Here is a 22498-nt window from a genome sequence, read left to right as displayed (position 1 = left end):
TTTTTATTTGCAAGAACAATTAATTATTATATTATTTCTATTTTTTTCAAAATAATTTTATTATTATTACTGCCTATAACACCTACAACTTAATATTTATTATATTTCATAATGACTTTTGTACCGTAAATTCGTAAACAGGTGTTATTAAATAAAAATATAGTTTACAAGGCCCCTTAAATGAGTGAGGCCCTAAGGCGGGCGCCTACTCCGCCTAATGCGTAATCCGGCACTACGTATATTACTAGCTGACTATTGGTCTGTAATGATTAGCATTCGAGAATTCTACGTGTCACGCATAAATACAAGTCTGTGTTTTTTTGGCGACGAGAACGAGTTTAATCACTTGGTAGGTAGTGCTAAAAAGTAAAAATCAGCCGTATTTCTGCTAACCCACACCTTCCTACGCCTCAGATTCTCCTCGCAGCCGAGGTAACAGTTTTTACCGTGAACCGTAATATCGTATTTTAACAGGTTATGTTTGTATGTATGTGATTTATGTTAATGTATCTAATAATTTATGTTAATCAAACGTATGTATATAGATAATAGAATAATATTACTGTATGACACACATTGAGATTACTCTTTGATTTAATATAAACTATGTTAATCATGGACCTATTAACTAATTAATAGGCGCATAGTTTAAACTGTCTTAAACCATGAGTATGTAACAGCTTTGTTATAGTGTTGTACGTTAAGAAAGAAGATAATCATATCGTGAGAATACTTTTTACCATCATCTTCATATTTGCATTGCGATATCATTTCATCGACTTAAACGACACAAATTATAATTCAGTGGCGTGCGGTAATATTTTATCTTGGGTAAGCGCTAAAATAAAATTTCAAATTAAAACAAAAAAAGGTATTTTATTGATAAAAAATAAAAATTACAACCTAAAATTTATTTATAGATAAAATCCATTCGTCTTTCATGTTTTAAAAATTCGTTAATAACTTTATCATAAAATTCTGGATGATTTTTTTCTTTGTGCAGGAGTTCTTTTTCGATTGAAATTAATGATAATGAACTAAGTCTTTCTTGCCCTTATGTAGATCTTTGATACGATTTGATTCGTTTTAATGCCGAAAAAGAACGTTCAACTGAACCTGTTGTACTAGGAATAGTTAAAATTAATTGACTGAGTTTAAATACTTCTTGGAACGTCGATATTAAATCATTTATCTTAATTTTTTTGACTAAATTATATGGATTAGTATTTAAAAATTTTCCGATGTGTATAATACAATTAATTCGTTTCGTAATCTATTAAAATCAAATATTTCTCCGAAAATTGACTCTCGCAAGTTTTCTAGAGCAGAGTTTGGAAATTTGTTCGTGTAGTTTGAATATTTACTAGGGTCAACTAATTACAAAAATTCAAATTTATTTAAAAAACCAAATCGCGCTTGCAAATTTGTCAATATGTTATAAATTAATTCATTAAAAAGTACTTTTTTAAATGTTTTCTGGTCACGAATTTTACGCTGTAGCTCAAAATCGCCTTTAATAAAACTGTTTCCCATAATTTTTCAAATAGATTTAACCAATAATTTTGTAGTTGACATTTAGTTTCTTCAATTTTTTTCTCACAATATAAAATATCTAAACGTTTAGTTTGTAACACTTCATATAAAATATCAGTCAAACTAAATATTATACTAAATACTATTAGCAAAAATTATGTTTGTCGACTATCTAAAAAATTGATGAACCCTTGAGATAATACTATCGCTTCATTACCCCAATCATTGGAATTATCTAATACGTGTTGAAATATGAATTGTATTCATGAACCGTATTTACTAAGCTAGAAGAAAAATTCCATCTAGTCGGCGCATTTTTTGGCATTTTTTTTCTTGTAAAATTAGATAAAGCATGTTTACGTTTAGAAGATTTATTAAAAAATTATGCCATACCAGTTAGTGTTTGAAAAAAAATCTTACAGTCTTTTATATTTGATGCTGATTGTGAAAATACAAGATTTAATGAATGACTAAAACAATGGACAAATAATGCTTTTGGGTAGGGCTCCTTTACTTTAACTTGTAGTCCTCCAACATGACCACTCATAACGGCCGCTCCGTCTTAAGTTTGAGCTACTAATTTATGTTTTAATTCATACCTATTAACTATATCAACTACGTGTTTTAATAAACCGTCTGCTGCTCTATCAGCACTAACGTCGACAAATGAGATAAAACGTTCATGTGCTTCCCCAGTTTCATGTTGGACATACCTTAAAGTTTTTGATACTTGAGATAGAATTGTTATGTCTGAAGTTTCATCTAATAATATTGCAACAAAATTAGAATTTTTTATTTCTGATTCAATGGACGTTGATATGATGTTGCTAATTGAGCAAATAAGATCATTTTAAATTCTATTGGATGTACCACGGAATATTTTTGATGTTTCTAAATGTACGTTTAAAATAGAATCATAAGATGATAATAAATTTAAGCAACCGAGGAAATTTCCTTGATTGAAAGAATCAACTCTTTCATTGTGACCATTAAATGGTAATTCATGGATCGCCAAAAAACAAACACAATCAATAAAACGTTTTAAAACGTCTCTATTTTTTTTTACCAATTCATTATAGCGTATTACATCTAAACGTTTTTGTTCATCAAGCTGCAAATCAATTCTAGATTTTCCAAACTTTTTTAATTTTAAAACTGAAGAAATATGTGTTTGAGATCGTTCATGTTTTCGAATACCATTTGTTAAATTATTTAAATTAACAAAACCATTATGAGACCAAACATTTTTTTTCCCTGGTGAATAAAACACAAGGCCAACAGAACATTTTATTTAATTTTGCACTACCAGCCAACCATGAAGTATTAAAATAATTAGAAATATTAAAATGACGAATGTAAACTTAACTTTTATTCCATAAAATTATGCAATAGGAATTTAATATACTTACATTAAAAATTTTTGTTCAACAAAAAATTAACTATGAAGACTTGTGGACACGTTGACGGTTGACGACAAAATAATTTATTTATCATAAGTATAGTATAGTATAATATAAGTAGTATAGTTATAACTTATAATATGTATATTGAAAACAAAAATAATCCGATATGCATTGTAAGAATATTGGAATTCCGTTTTTAAAAATATCGATAAGCGCTCGGCATAGCGCTTTCATCCATCACGTAAAAACGTGTATATCCCCTTCTACCACAACTGGTCATTCCTATAAATAACTATGTATATAAGAAAGGCAATCTAAAATACTAACGCTTCTGTAGAGAAATTGCCTATACGAAAAAAAATCATTTAATTTTTTTTCAAAATCTGATACATTTTTTTAAATTGAACAAAAAAATAAGAATTAATAAATATTTGTAATTTTAATGTTTTAATGTAAACAAATTGTCATTTAACATCAGAAATATTAATCTTTTTATTTTTTCCTTTTTGGCTGGGCATGCGCCGCTTACCTAGCTTGTCCTGACCGCACGCCACTGCTATAATTGTATATAAAATCAGCCTTGTAAGGGATATTCCACTTATCAATTATCCTATAAAGTGAAATTTGAGTTGTAAGTGACCCATTGGTTGGCTTTTTAAAAAAGGAAATTCTATAAAACGTAATTATTGCATTTCATGAATAACTTCTACCACTCCTCAAATCGATTTCTGAAACTGTGAATATAACGTAAAAACTGAACATAAGTGGCTTGTATACGTTATAATTTCTACCCGTGACATAAAACACATAATGATTGATTGCATAAATTTACTTATGATGTGCTCACAGTCGTGGTCCATAATCTAAACGTATAACAGACATACGTATTTATAGTTAAATTTCAGCTTAAACATTTTTTTGAAATGTGTTAGAGTAAAGTTTTTTTTTATAATTTATACATTTAATAAATTTTATTTAAACTATTCATGATCTTCATTGTCATAGGTCATGACTTACAAGAGTATTAAAAAGTGTATTAAAGACTTAATATATAACCCGAATTTTATTGTTAGAAAATTAGATTTAACTATGCTTCTTTGTAGGGGTTGAATTTAAATGTTTTTGTTATGTACTTATCTAAATCACGTAAAAAAAAAACTAGCAATTATTGTTCCTATTTTAGAATTAAAACAAAAAATTAGGTCTGGTCTAACTATTTTTATTGTAAAATCCACGTGGTAATATTATTTTGTTCCGATACGGTGCATGAAGCGTTTTTGTCACGTTTGAATGTCTTGTTGTGTTTGGAAAATTCAAAAAAATTGCATCATTCTAATGCGGTTTCGTTGTCGATTAAACAATGTCCCTCCAAAGCATCCGACACTTGTTTTCCTAGTTCGATGATCTGAAAATAATAACGGATAAGTGGTTATACAACTAATAACGACAATGGCGGCTGTTTATAACAAAACACGAATTGATCGATAATATGTTTTACTACTATATCTAAGTTTCAATTGTAGCTAAAAACTTGATAAACTTTTATATAAAAAAGGTAATTTAATTTAAAATAAATAATAACGGTAACGTAAAATAAATAAAGACGTATAATTTAACAATTTAACCTTCAAACTTTTCATGAATAATTCCTTTATTGTATTAATTGTAGTACCACTTTCGATGTTAATAAAACTATATTTTTATTAATCGACGGAAAATTCAATCGATTTTAAAAACTAAATCTAGGAAATCTATACGTGAAAATGAGATTGTAATGATTATATAAAACAATCAAACAGATGAATATCAAATTTCAATTTATACTATCGTACGCAATGGCGTGGTGAAGGGATTTTTAAGAGGACATGGCCTCTCAATTTTTGTCAATAGATGGATGGATTGTCCATGCGATTCTGTAACACAAACATAACAGTAACTATACAATATACAAGTACGAGTATATGCAACATACATACTCATTAGCTATAAAAATAAATTCTAATTATTCAGATAGATACATACATTCAAATAGGGTATACAATACTTGATCTGTAGGTACAATGGTTCTTTAAATGTTTAGAATCTCCCCTTTAACTAATGAAAATTATAATCATTTCAGAGCAACAAATCAATAAACTATTCTGAAATATTTGCTACCCATATATAATTCTAGGCTAACATTGTGTGATAAAACCGTTGCCAAACAATTAATCTGTTTATCTATTATATACTTAAATTAATGTTAGTTTAACATTTTACTAACATTTTTTATTTATTTTTTTTCATTAGGTTTCCTGAATTCAAGATGAATCCAGAATACAGCGACGACGATTATGTAAGTACTCAAGTATAAAAGTATGCTTAATAGTAACGCTTAACTTAGTGACGCGTGATAATTTTTTATTGAGTGAGTTGCACTTATGTATTTAAGTTAACACTTATTTCAATGAACCCATCAGTTAAACAAACGGAAGGTTCATTTTTCGTTAAGAAAATGTTCGAACTTCGTAATCTAATCTAATCTTTTTTAGTTCGAAAATATATCCTAAAATAATATTAGAGAAGATACGTAATGTATGTGATATATCCCATACAAACAAATCACATAAACGGAATTGTGTATGGGCTTTCTACAAAATTTTATAGAAAACTGCGTTTCATTATTAAATATTCTCAAAATTGATTTGAATACGTTTGTGCATTGTCTACACATCAATGGTTCAAAAAAGCGTTTTTACATTTACCGCGGGACCACTATGTCGATTTTACCCCCTCAGCATGTTATAATGTGGATTATATAATTGAATTGTATTATTTAATTTCATTTAAACGCTCGTATATTCATGTACTTATTATTTTGGATCAGATAATAGATGAAACGAGTAATAAAAGTAAAATTATCACAATTATACGACCCGAGACCCGAGAATATGTGTTCTATATAGTAAACGATTTATATATTAATATTATTATTTATGTACTGTTTAAATTTGATCGTTTTTACTTTATTGCAGGAGACTGAAACGTATATTGAGAGACTTTGGGGCGCTATGGACATGTTACCGTGCGCCGAAAAAATGTATTGCGTTGGCAGAACAATTAAAAAAGGTCTGATACAACCGTTTATATAGTATAAAAAAACTACATACAATGGCGTAGCCAGCGGGTATGCTTCTTGGGCCCGACCTATCTACTTTTTTATTAATACTACTTCATTAAGTTTTTTTATTTTATGGGTAAAAATTACATTTTAGTTATCGATAGTTGTTTATACAATTCAAAATATACGCATTTATAAATTATAATATTTTTTATTTAATAACAATATTTTAACATAAAAAAATATTTACCATTTATTTTTCCCATCAAATTAACGAGTTTTATTAGAAAAAATATCTAGCTACATCACTGACGAGTAGTGTCGACGACACAATGTGTACCTATTATAATCGTTTGGTCATGTTGACTTAATCGTTTTATAGCTTCCAAGCAACTCAGTCACATCGGATTGTTGGTAACGAGCTCGGCTATTGTGATTTTCTTACCATTGATCATCAATAAAGCGATACAGAGTTTATAAGAAAAGTAAGCAGAATAATTATGATGTTGTACAAGAACACCAAATTAATTACGGAATCGCTTTTCTTATCACTGACCAGACAATATTAACTATTGAATTAAAAACTTATTCTATAAGTAGTTATATGAAATATAATAACGATTTGACTAATATTATACAGCGATTGTCCTTCCTTTTCCCATTTACAATATACCGGTCGGAATTTAAATTAATTTTACATTAAGTAAAACGTTTAACTTATCGCAGGCAATTAATCCTATTGAAAATATAACCCATCAAGATTATCGAATACACGTGCACTTCTACAGTTCAATGCATTATTATTGTTATTACCGGCATTTGGACTGTATTTATTCCCCTTTGTTTATTTCGTATACAAACGAAATACACTTTCATACATCTTTTTACCAAACTTTGACAGGCAATAACTGTACTTTCTATACGAAATATTGAAGAAAATGGTTCGTAAAGGAGACCACTGTCTCCTATCGATAAAATCCAACTTACAAAGATATTGTGATTGACAGCTATATATAGATATTGGAAGTAACCCAATATTTCATTATACGTTTCTATGACTGTATTTATATGATATTTATATGACCGATAAAAACTATTCGTTATCACTGCAGAGTGCATATGACTATGATCTATCCGCGACTATATGTTTTTCATCAATTTTTTAAATATTACTCAGTATATTATTCAGTCTTTTTCGATTCAAGTCTTGTTAAAAATAGTTATGACATGGTTCAATTGCGTTTATTTGAAATCTATCAATTATGAATCAGTGTCATGTAATTTCAATTTTTGAACCGCAGAATTTAACTTTTAAATTTAACTTTCAATGTCTCCGTATAGCAGAGTTGGACATAAGTCGAATAAAATATTATTCGATTGATTATTTGAATAAAAAATTATTCTTCATTGATTTATTCTTAATTTTATTATTGATTTTTATTTTTATTCATTATTCAGTTATTCGTTATTCCCTATAATCATATAAATAATAAATTTTAATCCTAAATAACGATGTATAATAATAATAGACTTTATTATTTAGACTTAAATAGTATATATAATATATATAAAAATGTTATTATTCTTGATACACAAACGTTATTATAGTTACTATAACGATAATTGTTATAATTATTACTACAAATTATTATTACTGTTGTTATTACTTGAATTATTATTATTCAATCATTAATTATTATTAAAGTGTTAAATTATGTGAAATTTACGTAAAAACTTGTTTGGTAATTTACCGATATGTCTACAAAGATTAATGTAAAAAACGCCAAAGGTGATAACATTTCTATATTAGTTTTCTACTAGTAACCTGTTTAGTTACCAAAATTTAGGTTTGGATAGGGCACAATTTACGCCCATATGATTGCGATTAATATAATACACAAGTTAAAAAAAAAAATTAATATCATTTATGATTTTAACGAATAAATTTATTCTGAATAATTGTTTTACTCACGAATAAAACTATTCTGAATAATTTTATTCTTTATTCAGTACACCACAATTATTCAGAATAAAAAATTATTCTTTATTTATAAATAAATTAGTTGTTCATGCTTTTATTTTTTATTCTTTATTTTGATTTGTTTTTGCTCAACTCTGCCGTATAGTCATACACTACCTCTTATAATAAATCACGATAAAATAAAGCATATCAATAAAAAATAAAACTTTTTTAGTGAGATGTATTTGATGATTGATAATCAAATGGTTCTATACAATTATTAATTAGTGATTTTAGTAAAAATATATTTGCACAACCACACCCTTTAGCCATCGTATAGTTACGTCGCTGGATGAAATTAAAACGAGTGCTGTATGTATAGTATGTGGCGTGGTATATGTACAAATTTTCTTACTCAGCGAATAAAAATATAATCAAAATGTTTACACTACTTCTTTGTCAATCGGACTGCAGGACAGACATGTTTCTTGAAAAGCATTGACATATTTCTTGGCGTCTACTTTTCTCCCTTGGTTGACGCATAAAATTGCCAAATTTATTAGAGCTTCTGGATTGTCAGATTTTATCTCTATGGATTTCCGATAGGCTTTTTCTGCATTTCTTGTGTCGTTCATATTGTTTAATGCTACTGAAGATTAACACACAATATGGTAAGATTAATGAACCGAATAATTCATAACTGTACTGCAGTATGGCTGTGTTTGACAGACAAAAAAGATTAAGCCAGTGATATCAATAATACAATATCATACGCCACACCTATAAAAACACGTATAATAATAATCAGGGCTCGTAAGTTCATGCATTTGCATATAAATCATGCAAAGTTTTATTTAATGCTAGATGATATAGAAATCCAATTCAAGGTACCACGGTTAAATATGTGAAATCTTATTTTGCATGTTTTTGTACAGGGGCGCCGGGATCTATATTGATGTAGGGCGACTGCCCTGCTTATTGAAATGGGTGGGTGGGTTCCGAGTGGGCAATAACTGAGTATATAAGTATATATATATATATATATATATATATATAAGTATATATAAGTAAATAAGTATAATAATTATTATACGTAATACACTAAATAAAAATTAAAAATTGATCTATTATGACAATATGTTATTATTATTTAAAGTAATAAATTTTAAAAATGTAAACAATGGATTAGAGTTTATATATTTGTATTTAATTACCATTAATACTAATGATCTATAATTATATTGAATTTAAACATAATATACAAAAACAAATATAGGTTTGTTTAAAATAGTACTAATCAAAACTGTAAATTGAGGAACATAAAAATACACAAATTTTTTATAAATACCTTTATATTTCTGTAGATTTCATGTAAGTACTATATATTTCTTATTAATAATAGTTAATTTGTATGATTCTTAAATGGGTACCATAATTATGGATTTTTGCTTGTTATACGCATAACACAGTTTTATGAACTTATTAAGAATATATCTATATTATAACTGTCTTATTGAATGAAATTAAGGTAATTAACTTAAATAGGTATTTATGTAATGTGAGTGGGTGGGTGGATTGTCAATTATGATTTGTCCTACATATATTTTTATATTACGGCGCCCCTGTTTTTTTATATTTGGCATACTTATGCATATTTCTATTTTATCGGGCATATTATACAACATTCTATTAGAATCTATAAAAAATTTAAATGTAAAATAAATATAAAATTAAAAATATAAATTTTTCTTTTCTTTTCTTCTTGATACTCGTACATTTAATGAATAAATTTGTTTCAAAAGTTTCAGATTTAAAATTAATTACTAACAAAGACATATTTTATAAGCAGTAAATGAAGGCTCAAGAATGATATTATAGAGCAGTGGTGGCCAAACTACGGCCCGCCATCATTTAATATCTGGCCCGCGAAAGTCTTCTATATTACAGCACTTATTTGTATAACTGTAATATTTTGCATTTACGTAAAAAAAAATTTAGAATGCATTTTTTTATGGTCCGCGATAAAAAAAAAGTTGTTTTTTATGGCCCGAGGAAAAAAAAAGTTTGGCAACCACTGTTATAGAGTATTTAAAATCTATTTTTTTTTTAATTGTGATATAAAAAAATAAAATATAGCTATAAAAAAAATGTTATTTCAAAAATAATTTATAATTTTTTTTAGGTAAGCATTATTTAAGTGCATAATTTTAGATATTTAGTACATATATACTAAATGCATATTTTTTAACTTTTTAAGGCATATTTCAAAACATATTTTGCCAATTTTAAGTGCATAAATGCATGCTTATTTAAATATTTTTTAGGGAACGAACTTACGAACACTGATAATAATGATATTGTGTTCTAGTTGTGATGAGTGTTTGGTTTGATCGTCTGTAATATAACTTTCGCTAGCAGTCTTTCTGCCCCCCACATTATTTTGTACAATCTATTGTATATTTTTATCATTAGGTGGAAGTTTCCGATCGTTGCAATTAATAAATACCTAATTATTAATGCATTGTTACAATAAATTTTGATAAGATATGCAGGTGTATTTAGATACGCTTAGGCGTTTAATGTTTATACGTTAAATTATTAAAAACACAAACGATAAATGTGTACCCATAACCTACGAGCATAGGCGTGCGCAGATTTTCAAGTCGGGGGAAGCGAATATTTCTATCGGCCCATTTTTTTTCATACAAATGGCATATACATGTAATATAGAAGCCTGTAGTGAATGTGTTTTTTTGCAACCTATAACTTATTTAAACACAGTAAAGATTAGCTTGATAATTGAATGCACTTTTCGGATAAACCAACTTATTTTTTATTGAGCATTGTACGGTAGCTAGCTTGAACTATTTGGTCTTAACAAATCTATTTAAACAGTCCGGGGGCAGTAAGAGCACAACCTGCTGTCCCTGTGCGCACCCCTATGCCTACTAGAAATTATTATTTATTTTAATGGTTTGAAATGGTTGGAAAAAAAACTTTTACTAAAATAATATTAGCTGTGGGATTAATATAAAATTAATTAATAATAGTTTTGATTGACTTACGTCCAATGAGCATAAAGGTGCTAGCATGGTTTGTATTAAGTTTCGCCGAAGTAGACAGGAATAAGAATGCCGAAACATACTGTTTGGTATATAGATGCACAAGACCCAAATTGTACAAAGCAATCCAATTAAACTGGTGCAAATAGACAGCACGTTTTAAACAACTGATAGCCTGTTGATTAATATTAATATTTATAAATGCGTTGTATTTACACACAAATATTAGAAATCTGTGGATATTATTTAGAGACCATTCGTATTATGTACCTTTATAATTATTCATAGTATTACTAGAAATGGCAATTTTTTATGTTTGTATTGTGTGACCACCGTAAAGAAGGCGAAGAAAGAAAATAATTTGTTTCGATTTATGATAAAGCTTAAATCGTAATAATGTGCTATTTATGGTTTTATTTATTTTGATTCATAATTTAAAATCACTGTTTTTTCAGTAACGATCATTTTACTTTTGAAAATCAATAAGTATACCTACATTTATTTTATACAAATTTCTTTAATTAAGTTTTTAGATGTTGCAGTACAAGATCTTCATTAAAATTCAATATATTCCTTACTCGGTACTTCACGCGAAGTATGAAAAAAATTTGTTAAAAAGTGACAAAATTAATTTTAAGTTAAAGGTTTGTATTTTTTTTTTAATGTGTCTATCTGATTATTTTATTGAAAGGAGAGAATATTTTTTAAAAACGAATAATTTGAATAGTTTTTGAACCAATATCTATTATTTTCAATATTTTTTAGTGCTTATTTAAAATTATTATTTATTTCTTATTCTTTGTAGTTTATACAAAAATACTTTGCAGTAATTCGATGTGCATTTATTATATTATAGAAAGGAAAAATATTATATTTCTGATGTTATTAATACGATCTATTATCTATAATCTATAATTTTTAATACATAAATATATATTTTAGATTTTAGTAGATCATTATAAAATTAATTGGTAGATAAGGAAATTTTTCAAGTTAATGAAATTGTTACACAGACTTTTTTCCACATAGTTTATTAAACCGTTCATTAATATAAATGAAAGAAAAAAATGTATTAATCAAAATGTTTTAAAATCGTCAACACCGAAATCGTCAAGTAGGTTTGTAAATATAAGTACGCATCAGGGCAAGATGGATGGGTCAGGAGCGTAATTTTAAGAAGGGCGCAAATTTCAACACTACTTATGTAATATTTTTCACGAAATATGAAAAAGATTTATTTGATAATGGCATTGATAAATTTGCCTCTATGAAAGCAAAAAAAGTGCCATTGTAATATTCTATTAAACAAATTTAAAATCATCTTACACAATTGTAAAATAAAAAAATTTGAAGAAAATTATATATTTTTATAATGTATTGATTGTTTATATTTTAATGTAATACAAGTAATTATTAAAAGTATATAAAAAGTTTATTAGTAATTATTACCTTGTTTACCAGTGGTGTCCAACCGGCCCGCGTGCCACATGTGGACCGCGAAGGTATTCAATGTGGTCCATTATTTTTTTTTTTTTTTAATAAAACAAAATATTTAATAAAAAAGTAAAATGACTATAAAATATGATTTTTTTTTAAATGTATTAAATAAATATTATTAATAATAAAATATAAATAAATTTTATTTTCGAACATTTTCAATTTAATTTCATTACAATTTCACGATATAATCGGTGCACTTAAAAGAGCGTACTGATCAAACGAATGTGTCCCTACAGTGTGCACCTCAATCTATAATCTTTTTAGAAGTCAATAAAATATTTGAAAGCAAATTCAATATATACCTACATGTACAGTCGACTCTCGATAATTCGAAATTGACGGGACTGCTAAAAAACTTCGAATTACCGAGAGTTCGAATTGTTGAGTAGTTCGAAATAACGAGAGGGCAAAAAAAAATTCGAATTATAGAGAGTTAAGAAAAATTTTTTTTTTTTTATTATTGTACATACATACATACATATTAATTATTTTAGTAAAGTAGGTGATACGGCATACATATTAGAGTTATTTATTGTTAATATTAACATTTTTAATTATTTATTATTATTATAAAAGATTATTATTTTTTAAAGAAATCTGTTATGGTTTTCTGCTTCATTGAATTTAGTTTAATTTTTTCAATAGTATTTTCTATAGTAAATAAAGCATCAAAAACCTCAACAGTGACTTCTGACTGGAGCGAGAAATTTCGTAATTTTTCCAAGGATAAACTGGCTTCTTTTAAAGTCACAAGAGGTAGAGGACTTGTGTCATCTTCATTGTCTTCATCAATGCTTAATGTATTTTCCAAAATTTCGGCATCAGAGAAGACTCCCCATACAGCAACATCTTCATCTATATTGACATAATCAGTGAAAGATACATTTTCTTGAGTTGGCAGGGAATTCCATTGTATCGATTCAATATTTAACTGGTCGTTTTCTGTTTCATGAATTTTTTTGGTAAATCCCGATTTTTTAAAACACTTGAGTATCGTAGAAGGAACCACTTTTTTCCATGCCTTATCAATAAATATCATAGCAGTCAATACACTAATGTTTGGCGTTTGTTCACTTTCAATGCATTCCAAAACATTCTTTACAACTTCTTGACGGTAAAAAGTTTTACAATTCTTAATTATACCTTGGTCGAGTGGTTGCAACTTCGATGTGGTGTTAGGAGGAAAAAATTGAAGTTCTATATTAGTTAAAGGTGGGGGGTTATTATGAACTGTACAGTTGTCTAAAAACAGTAGAATTTTTCATTCCTGTTTTTTCATGTCTTCATTGAGTGAAAACAACCATTCATTAAATAATTCTGTCGTCATCCATGCCTTTTTATTTGAACGATAAGTTATAGGAAATGAACGTATGCCATTAAAACACCTAGGTTTGGCAGCTTTTCCTATGAGGAGTGGAGTTAACTTTTCGGAGCCGTCCATGTTTACTGCTAATAAAATCGTTAACCTGTCTTTACTATGTTTCCCGCCGTGGCATTTTTCTTCTTTAAAAGTGAAAGTTTTATCTGGTAAACATTTAAAAAATAGAGCGGTTTCATCTGTGTTGAACACGTTTCGTGGCTCGTAATTTTTTAACAAAGTTGAAAGTTTACAATGCCACTCTGAACACACGTTATTGTCAACACTAGAACTTTCTCCACAAATTTTTTTGAAAACAATACCGTTTCTTTTTTTAAAATTCGTTAACCATCCATCACTAGCTGAGAAAAACGGGATGCCCAACTCTTTGGCGAATGATTTTGCTTTTTCTTTGAGTAAGAGGCCACTTACAGGCACATTTTGCCCTCTGCATTGCCTAACCCATTGTACTAAACACTCTTCTAGTCTTGGTTCTTACCTTTACTGTTTCGTTTCCGACCACCGCTTGATGACGCAGTGATGATTTTATTTTTGTCCTTCAAAATCGTAGACAGTGTACTTAAAGGAATGTCAAATGTCTTAGCCACTTCGGTTTTTTTGTCACCTCTTTCAACCGCTTCAATCAATTGTTTTTTTTCCGAAATCGTCAAAGATTTGTATTTTTTAGAATTAGACGCACTCATCACATGAACTTGACTTTACAACCGACCAAACGAAACTAAAATAAAACTACATTCGACTGACGGCTATCGACGACTCGACGAGTTAAATTACGATTAGAGACGATTGAGAAATAAAACGATAAGGTTCTTACAATAATATTCTATAGTTATCGACAGTAATAATCTAAATTTCTACACGATTGTATAGTATTTATTAATAAAAAGATTATAAGAATACAGATAAAATACATTTGGTGAATATACTTCGAATTTCCGAGCATTAAACGAATGATACTTCGAATTGTCAAGTGTTAGTGGCCAGTTTTCCCAAAATTTAATTTCGAATTACCAAGTGTACTTAAATGCATTGTTTTTGTTCGAATTACCGCGTGGTTTTCAAGGAACCGAGTATTTACTTCGAATTACCGAATGTTTCGAATTATCGAAGGTTTGAATTACCGAGAGTCGACTGTATATTGAACACCTACTATGTGTAACAAAATAACATTATTAGATTAATATTGATATTATTCGTACTTTTATATTTGGTGGCCTGCTCTAAGATAATTGTTTACTAAAGTGGCCCGCCGAGAATAAAAGGTCGAATATGATCATTGTTGTATACTATGTTTTTATACATGCTTTATATATCTCATATGATTTTTTGTAAAAAAAAATGCAAATTTCCCATTGGGGGGAAATACAGTGATTCAACAGGGGCATCACCAGACCTCAATACGGCCCTGGTACACATTTATATTTATTGATATTAAGCAAGTTAATGTGCATATAGCGGGTAAGCAATATTTTTTACTAATGTGAATTAAACTTTAAACAAATAACTGTACTAATTCAATTACCGCAACGTATTTTTGTTTGCCAAAGAAACACATTCCGATGTTGTTCCACGCTTCGGAACATTCTGATAAGTCGGTAACTGCCCTCGTGTACTTAGACAATGCCTCGTCGTATCCACAATTTCTCTATCATAAAAGCGATTCAATTATAAGCAAAAATTATAACTTCCTTAGACGGAAAATATAGAAAATATAATGTTACGGTACCTGCATTTCGGCTGCTAGCGTTAAGAGTGCTTTGGGATTTTCAGGGTCCTGACAAAGTGTGTTTCCAAGAACGTTAAAAGCTTGATCGTATTCGCGTTGTTTCATAAACAATAAGCCCAGGTCCACCGACAAATTCGTGTTGAATGGAAACAACCTACAGTAACATTATGATGAATGTATATCAATAGGTTTCGACAGAACGTTGACGTGAGTAATGCATTTACTTTAATCGATTATTTTTAAAAACGTAAATATTATTACGTATTCGATGAGCGCTATATACCTTATTATATTTTTATCGAAATCAGCAGTTTGGTACATATGATAAACATGAACAACTAAATTATGTTAGGTTATGAATACAAGTATAACAATATAATGCATGTAAACAGGGTCGTCACCTGGGGGGGGGGGGGGGGCAGCAACAGGACCATTTTATTCCCAGCCCCAGTTTAGAAAAATTTAAAGGGAGCCTCCTTAAAGTTCAGATTGGTTAGAAATACTCTGCGTTACCTATTAGAGATTATTGATATTAATATATTATTTTTAAACTATTTTTCTTTATGAAATATTAATAAATTTAATTAAATTTATATTAAAGTAGAGATCAATAACATTAGTTTTCTTGAATTCCATCGGTGATGGTATACCACAAGTCTATTCTTCATTTAAAATATAATTATTGTATAAACATAAATAATTTTTTGATATGTTTCAATTAATTTTTTTAATTAATTATTTGTCTTGAGTTATTTGCATTACTGCTTTGGCTAAAATTCAAAAAAAAAAAAAATTACTTAAAACACTTGAGTGATAAAAATATTTAATTTAATTAATACGATAAATTATCTAAAAACAAAATGAAAATAGATTTTTTATAAATTTGTTGTGGACTTACATAACAACTACATGGTTAACGTTTATTTTATCATGTCAAGCTTATAGAAGTATTAAATTTGTCACAAATAGATTCCATATTTGAAAATAATTTTTAAAATTCTTTAACACAATTTTATCGAAAAGGTACCTTGAATGTTTTTTTGAACAATGGGCGCAGTTTCTAAGCCTAGATATTATTCTTGAAGAAATCTAATTAAATCTATTCTATTCTAATCGGGAAAACCAATAGCCAATATTTTTACTAATATAAGGTGGTTTAAAAATGCAGTTGTTTTATTGTAGTTATAAGTTGACTGATTGCAATTGAGGTGTATTGTTATCTTATCAGATGTTTACACAGTGACACTACCATAGAAACTTTATTATATACACACTGCACTGGACTTGTATATTATTAATATTATTTACTATAAAGTGAAATTATACTTAATAAAAAGTATAAAACGTAGGTATATTTTTTCAAACCATAGGATTTTTTTTTTTTTTAGTTTCAGAGACATTTCGGGGGAAGGGAGTTATAACCCCCAAACATTTTTTAATATACCACTGGGGGACTATAATTCTGTGGTCGCAAATTAAAAGGAGCAACAATGTTTTATAATCGTTGGATAACAAATATAAAGTATTTTTTTATCAATGAATTTTGATTACGATTAATACGAGTACTATGATATACAAATATACTATACTTATTTAATTAATATTGATTACAGATTACTAAATTTGAATAAAAAAATAAAATAATTTTAGGTGAAAGAGCCTCACCAAAAGTAATAGTCCGCTTATATTATGACTATAATTCGGCCCTGCTTATATACCTGAATAAATATCAGATAAATAAATACGGATATTACTGTTGCAGTGAAACTATAAAGATGTATACAGTAAAATTTATTGAATTATTACTAGGGTCAAAAGTTATAGGAAATGCTTATTGTTCTGTATGATATCGATTTATAACAGACCTAGATAACAATTTGAAGTATACAATTGCGAGATAGAAAATTGAAAATGCATATTTGGCCAATTTTAGCTAAAAATGTGCACATTTCATTGATTTTATATGCGTATTAAGCATATTTCATATTTTTCTAAAAAAATTGATTTTTTTCTTTCTTAACCTGTATATTTCAACTAATATTGAATATAAAACTCAAAATTATCAACGAAGTTATTTATTGTCATTGCCATAGTCATCTTTTATCGAATAATCGTCGTTCATTTGAGTTAGAAAATCTTAAGAAAGTATTGGTGGTTCAATGCAATAACTTAACAGTATAAAACCTATATTTTTTTCGGAATTTAAAAAATACTGAAAAAGTATTTTTAATTTTATTTTCAGCTCAATAAGATGTCAAAATGCCAGCCAGTTATAATTTTTTTTAGTAATAAATAGTTTTAATGTATATTATTAATTTATTAACAACATCTGATGTATTTTATTTTTGGAATTCAGAATAATTTTTTTTACATATTTATCATTTTTAATGCTTATTTTGCAATTTTTTCGTGCATATTTTACCTTTTTTAGCTCCTAAAACTTCCGAGCCCTAATTATTATACTAAAATATATAAAAAAGTTGTTGAATATTTGGTATGCTTTATACTTTTATTTTATTTATTATCGATCACTGTAAAATGATTTACCATAATGTAACCATTTACCATAATATCTAATCTACCTTATTTTCTTATTTGTAATCAAAATCCAAATAGTTTATAAAATATTTTAGTAATAAAATTTAGTTAAAATAATTGTAGTTTTTTAATAACTAACTTCGACGCTGATATCAGTACACTGATCGCATTTTTTAAATTATTTTCCATAACAAATATTGAAGCAAGTTTTTCGTACGCGTCTTGATTTCTACTTAATTGAATAGTGCGATTAAAATATTCTTTGGATTTATCCCATTCTCCCAAGTTCAGATAGCATAAACCTATAAAGGACCATAAGAGAATTAAGTTAAAATATTTAATAACAAAACGTCAGTCAAGTTTAAATTATTCACCAAGATTGTAATATACTTTAGTGTCTGGCTCTCTGCACATTTTTTCAGCTTCTAAATACATTTTCTTGGCTTCGTCATTCCTCCCCAAAAGTAAACTAAAACAATGCCATCGAGCATCGACGCATAATATATGAAGATATCCATTCATATAACTTTTTTAATATTAAATATTTAGTTAGATAAAATAATAATAATATTTATTTTAATATAAATGTATAAGTATATATATATATATATATAGGTATAATTACACATGGCTCGCATACATCTGTTTATATTGAATAAAATATAAACTTCAGTAACGACGTCAAATACTTATAACTTCGAATTGATTATTAAAAATATTTAAATAAATTATTACAACGTTGTTTATTAGTTTATTGGTTCGTAGCGGGCGACCGTATCTCATATTTTTGTTCCAAAAGTTTTTCATTTAATAGTAGGCACCAGTGCCACAACTTGGTATACCTATATTGGTGAGTGTATAAGCAAATATAGTGAAGCCTATGTACCATAGACCCTTAAAAAAGACCGATCGTTTCGCTTGCTACTAGTGTAATAGGTAACAATAGGCCTTAAAAAAATACCGATCGATTCCCCCTCGCTAATAGTATTAATTCATAAATAATATATACTTTATAGTCAATACTATAAGCAACATATATTATAACATTATATAAGCAAAGAGGAAAAATGGATTTCAACCCCTTGGTATTTATTGATTATCATTACACTTATAATGTGTAATAATTATAACAAATCAAAAAATATTAATCGTCAACAAGAAAATCAGTACCTATTACATGTATTAATCAATAATTAAATCAAAAGTTAATAATACATGTTCTACTTTAATACGAGTAGTTTAGCAAAACGATATTTTAATCAAATCGTTCGTCATAGTCCATTTGTTATGATTTAACAGTGGCCCGGGGGTTCTTTACATTCCCAGAAACCCCAGTAGTTGCAGCACTGGTAGGCATCAAAACATGTTATGCAGAATATCGATTTATTACAATTTATTAAATTATAGTGTTATTATGAAAATAGAAAAAAATTATATGTGAAGATAGTCCGATGAATATTAAAATATCACACTGACAACAGTCTTAACAAATTTATTATTTTATCAACAGAAAAATTTAAATGCATTACAATGTTTTTATTAATAAAACAATAATACACATTAAATGTTGATTTTTAGTAATTAGGTAAATGTATTCTATGTCTCAAGTCAATGTGAGTAGGCAAGTACTTTAGGAGACATCCAAGTAATATATATATACTATATAAATATATATACTAAATATTGGAAACATTAAATGGATAATAATAAAGTTATTTTTTGTACTACTTTACCCATAGGTTAGGTTAGAAAACAAAAATAAATATAATGTTACTTTAGGCTATGAAAATCCACTATCTAGAATTATTTTAAAACGTAAGTAAAACAAAATAGTCGTTTTATCTATGCAAATTAAAAGGTAAAATTTCATGGAAAAAATTTCCGTAATTTAAAGTACTTTTAGTCTGAAATCAGGTTCGCTTTCTTTTTCTTATTTATTTTTCATCTAAGCATAAAATAATCAGTGTGTAAGTAGTAAAATGGTATTGGAATTGTCAATAATTTTAAAACTTTTAAATTTTTCGATTAGTACTTTCAAAGTAATTGAAGTTCCTTATTTCGTGAAAATGATACTGTTAGGCATTTACATACAATTAGAAATTAATTAATATGCATCAGCAGTGGCGTATATAGGAATAATTTCGGGGGGGGGGGGGGGGTTATGAAAAAATATATACTAAATGAAGGTTATAAATTAACTTATTTTTAATAACTATGAAAATTAGAATACATAAATTTAATTACAGGACAAAGTCTAATTTTCGAGGTAGATTTGCAAAATTATTTATCACTTCTTCAGTGTTTATTGAAATACTTCGATGAATTGACATGAGATAATCCTGTTAGTCGATTTTCGCTTGTACTACTTCTCAAGCACGACTTCAATCTTTTCAATATCGAAAACGATCTTTCTGATGACGCTGTTGAGACTGGTAAAGTTACTAATATTGACATTAAGCACCATATATTTGGAAAAAAATCAACGGATAGTTTATTCAAAGTATCAATAGCAGATTTGGATTTCTGACAAACCACGGAACATTTGCAATTATTCTGAGGACTTTGTTTTGGACAATTTGCATTTTTTTTATGAGCGAGGATGCACAATCACCCCATACCGGGCAAGCGTAGGTAAGAATTGGGCGTATAATTTGCTTAAAATTAGGAGAGAGCATTTTTTTCCCATACTAGACAGTTTGGTTTTAATTAATACATAGATTAAAGAAATGCACACGTGGGTCGTACTAACCATAAATTTCTAACCTATATACGCCACTGTGCATCAGTCCCTATTTTTCATAATTAGTACTACACATTTTTTAATGTACAATATATTATAGAGCTTCCCTTTTATATGATTATAATTTTTAGTACAATGTAAGTAATCATTTTTAATAATAGTTTTTTTTTTATTAATAAAATTGCATAAATTAATTAGGAAACTATCAGTCTATTATTATTTTTTAAACTGAAAATATACCTACACTTGTCTAGTATAAATCTGAAAACTATTTACAAATTATTTATTTTAATGTGGGATATATAACTTAAAATTTAATAGATATATTTAAGTCCTTATTGGCTGTCTCGCTTAAACTGGCTTCCTGAAAAACACCTTCATAGTAGTCTTATTTATTAGTATTTAGTAAGTACACACTTTACAAATACATAGTACACACATCCAGTTTTGAACTACATACTTTGTGCCGGGGTTTACTAAAAAATAGGGACTGATATGTATCAAGCCAGCATTATATCTACGAGTAATAGCCATCTCTAGCGAATATTTGATTCAGCAGTTTAGTTTACACCCTCTTGGGTCAGCAATCAGCATTAGGTCCATAATTATTAAATAGTGTTATGTACTAGTAAATGTAAAAATTAAATACTTATAACATTAAAAACTATTAGATAACATACCACGATCGAGCAATCTGTTTGACTCCTTCTACACAGAATGGATTTAAAGCATAATATCTGTCGAAACACCAATATGAATTTTTTATTTTACCTTCTTCTCTATATATCAACCCCTAGAACGTACAATCTATATTTTTCATACAACTTAACAATGATCACCGAGCATTATCAAACATTTAAAAATAATATTATAAATGTTTCCAGTAACAATGCTTTTTGCTTTAGTTATTATTATTAAATTGAATTAATTTTTATCAAAACCTAAACAAAGGCTTATTTTTGTGCATTTATATGTTTTACCAGTATATAAAATGCAAATTCATTATTATCCTTGGTATTTTGCAACTCTTGTTCAATTAATAATTTACACAATTCCAAATCTCGCTGTACGTAACGGTTGTATATAATCCAGTCAGATTTTTCCTGAACATTGAAAATTAGCATCGTTGATTCTGTAAAGGATTTCAATTAAATTTTTTCTGACAAAGAGTACGTCAATCATAGTGAGCCTGGTATGTAATTTTTACTAAATTACCTGCAGTATTATAAGTTAATCCATTTGCCATTTCACACAACAGTAATATTCATTAATCAATACACGTACCAAAATAATGATAATAAAATTATATTTTACTCACGATATATATTTATACATTAAAAATTTGATAACACACAAACATAAGTTTTAATAGAGTAAAGCTTAATGTTTTGATAGCTTGTACAACGTTGCTAAGCAACAATATATCAAAAAAATAATTATTTATAATATACAGTACTTTTATGTAAAAAAATAAACAAATTTTTTTTCAGAAAAAAATCTATATTTAAATGAACTAATTATATTTTAATAATTTTACTTTGTTAGTACAAATATCATA

General features: G+C 27.7%; 1 protein-coding gene across 4 annotated transcripts; it reads right to left on the bottom strand.

The window, feature by feature from the left end:
* Positions 1-4134: 4134 nt before the first annotated feature.
* LOC112694475 (Bardet-Biedl syndrome 4 protein homolog) lies at positions 4135-22381 on the bottom strand. 4 transcript variants are annotated; one of them, XM_025569939.1, is made up of 10 exons: positions 22156-22380; positions 21921-22072; positions 21621-21733; positions 18575-18669; positions 18340-18502; positions 15663-15816; positions 15459-15581; positions 11062-11233; positions 8449-8642; positions 4135-4341 (listed from the first exon to the last, which is right to left on the bottom strand). In XM_025569939.1, the coding sequence occupies exons 1-10, from the start codon at positions 22184-22186 to the stop codon at positions 4264-4266; spliced, it is 1275 nt and encodes a 424-aa protein (XP_025425724.1). In that variant the 5' UTR covers positions 22187-22380; the 3' UTR covers positions 4135-4263. The 4 variants fall into 4 exon arrangements, with proteins under 4 accessions (XP_025425724.1, XP_025425725.1, XP_025425723.1 ...); XM_025569940.1 differs by having other exon boundaries at positions 8444-8645; positions 22156-22379; XM_025569938.1 differs by having other exon boundaries at positions 8449-8645; positions 22156-22377.
* Positions 22382-22498: the final 117 nt, after the last annotated feature.

The sequence above is a fragment of the Sipha flava genome, unplaced genomic scaffold (genome assembly GCF_003268045.1).
Source record: "Sipha flava isolate LNK unplaced genomic scaffold, YSA_version1 130_pilon_pilon, whole genome shotgun sequence".
Lineage (NCBI taxonomy): Eukaryota > Metazoa > Arthropoda > Insecta > Hemiptera > Aphididae > Sipha > Sipha flava.
The sequence above is the reverse complement of the archived record's forward strand: the minus strand, read 5'-3'. Positions and strand labels throughout refer to the sequence as shown.

Bases quoted from the DNA above. Each gene is read 5' to 3' on its own strand.
- LOC112694475 (XM_025569938.1), bottom strand. From the start codon at position 22,186: ATGGCAAATGGATTAACTTATAATACTGCAG. The intron at 18,670-21,620 runs GTATGTTATCTA...GCATTGTTTTAG, and splicing joins AAACAGATTGCTCGATCGTG to TTTACTTTTGGGGAGGAATG. The intron at 11,234-15,458 runs GTAATTGAATTA...ATTAATCAACAG, and splicing joins GCAAACAAAAATACGTTGCG to GCTATCAGTTGTTTAAAACG.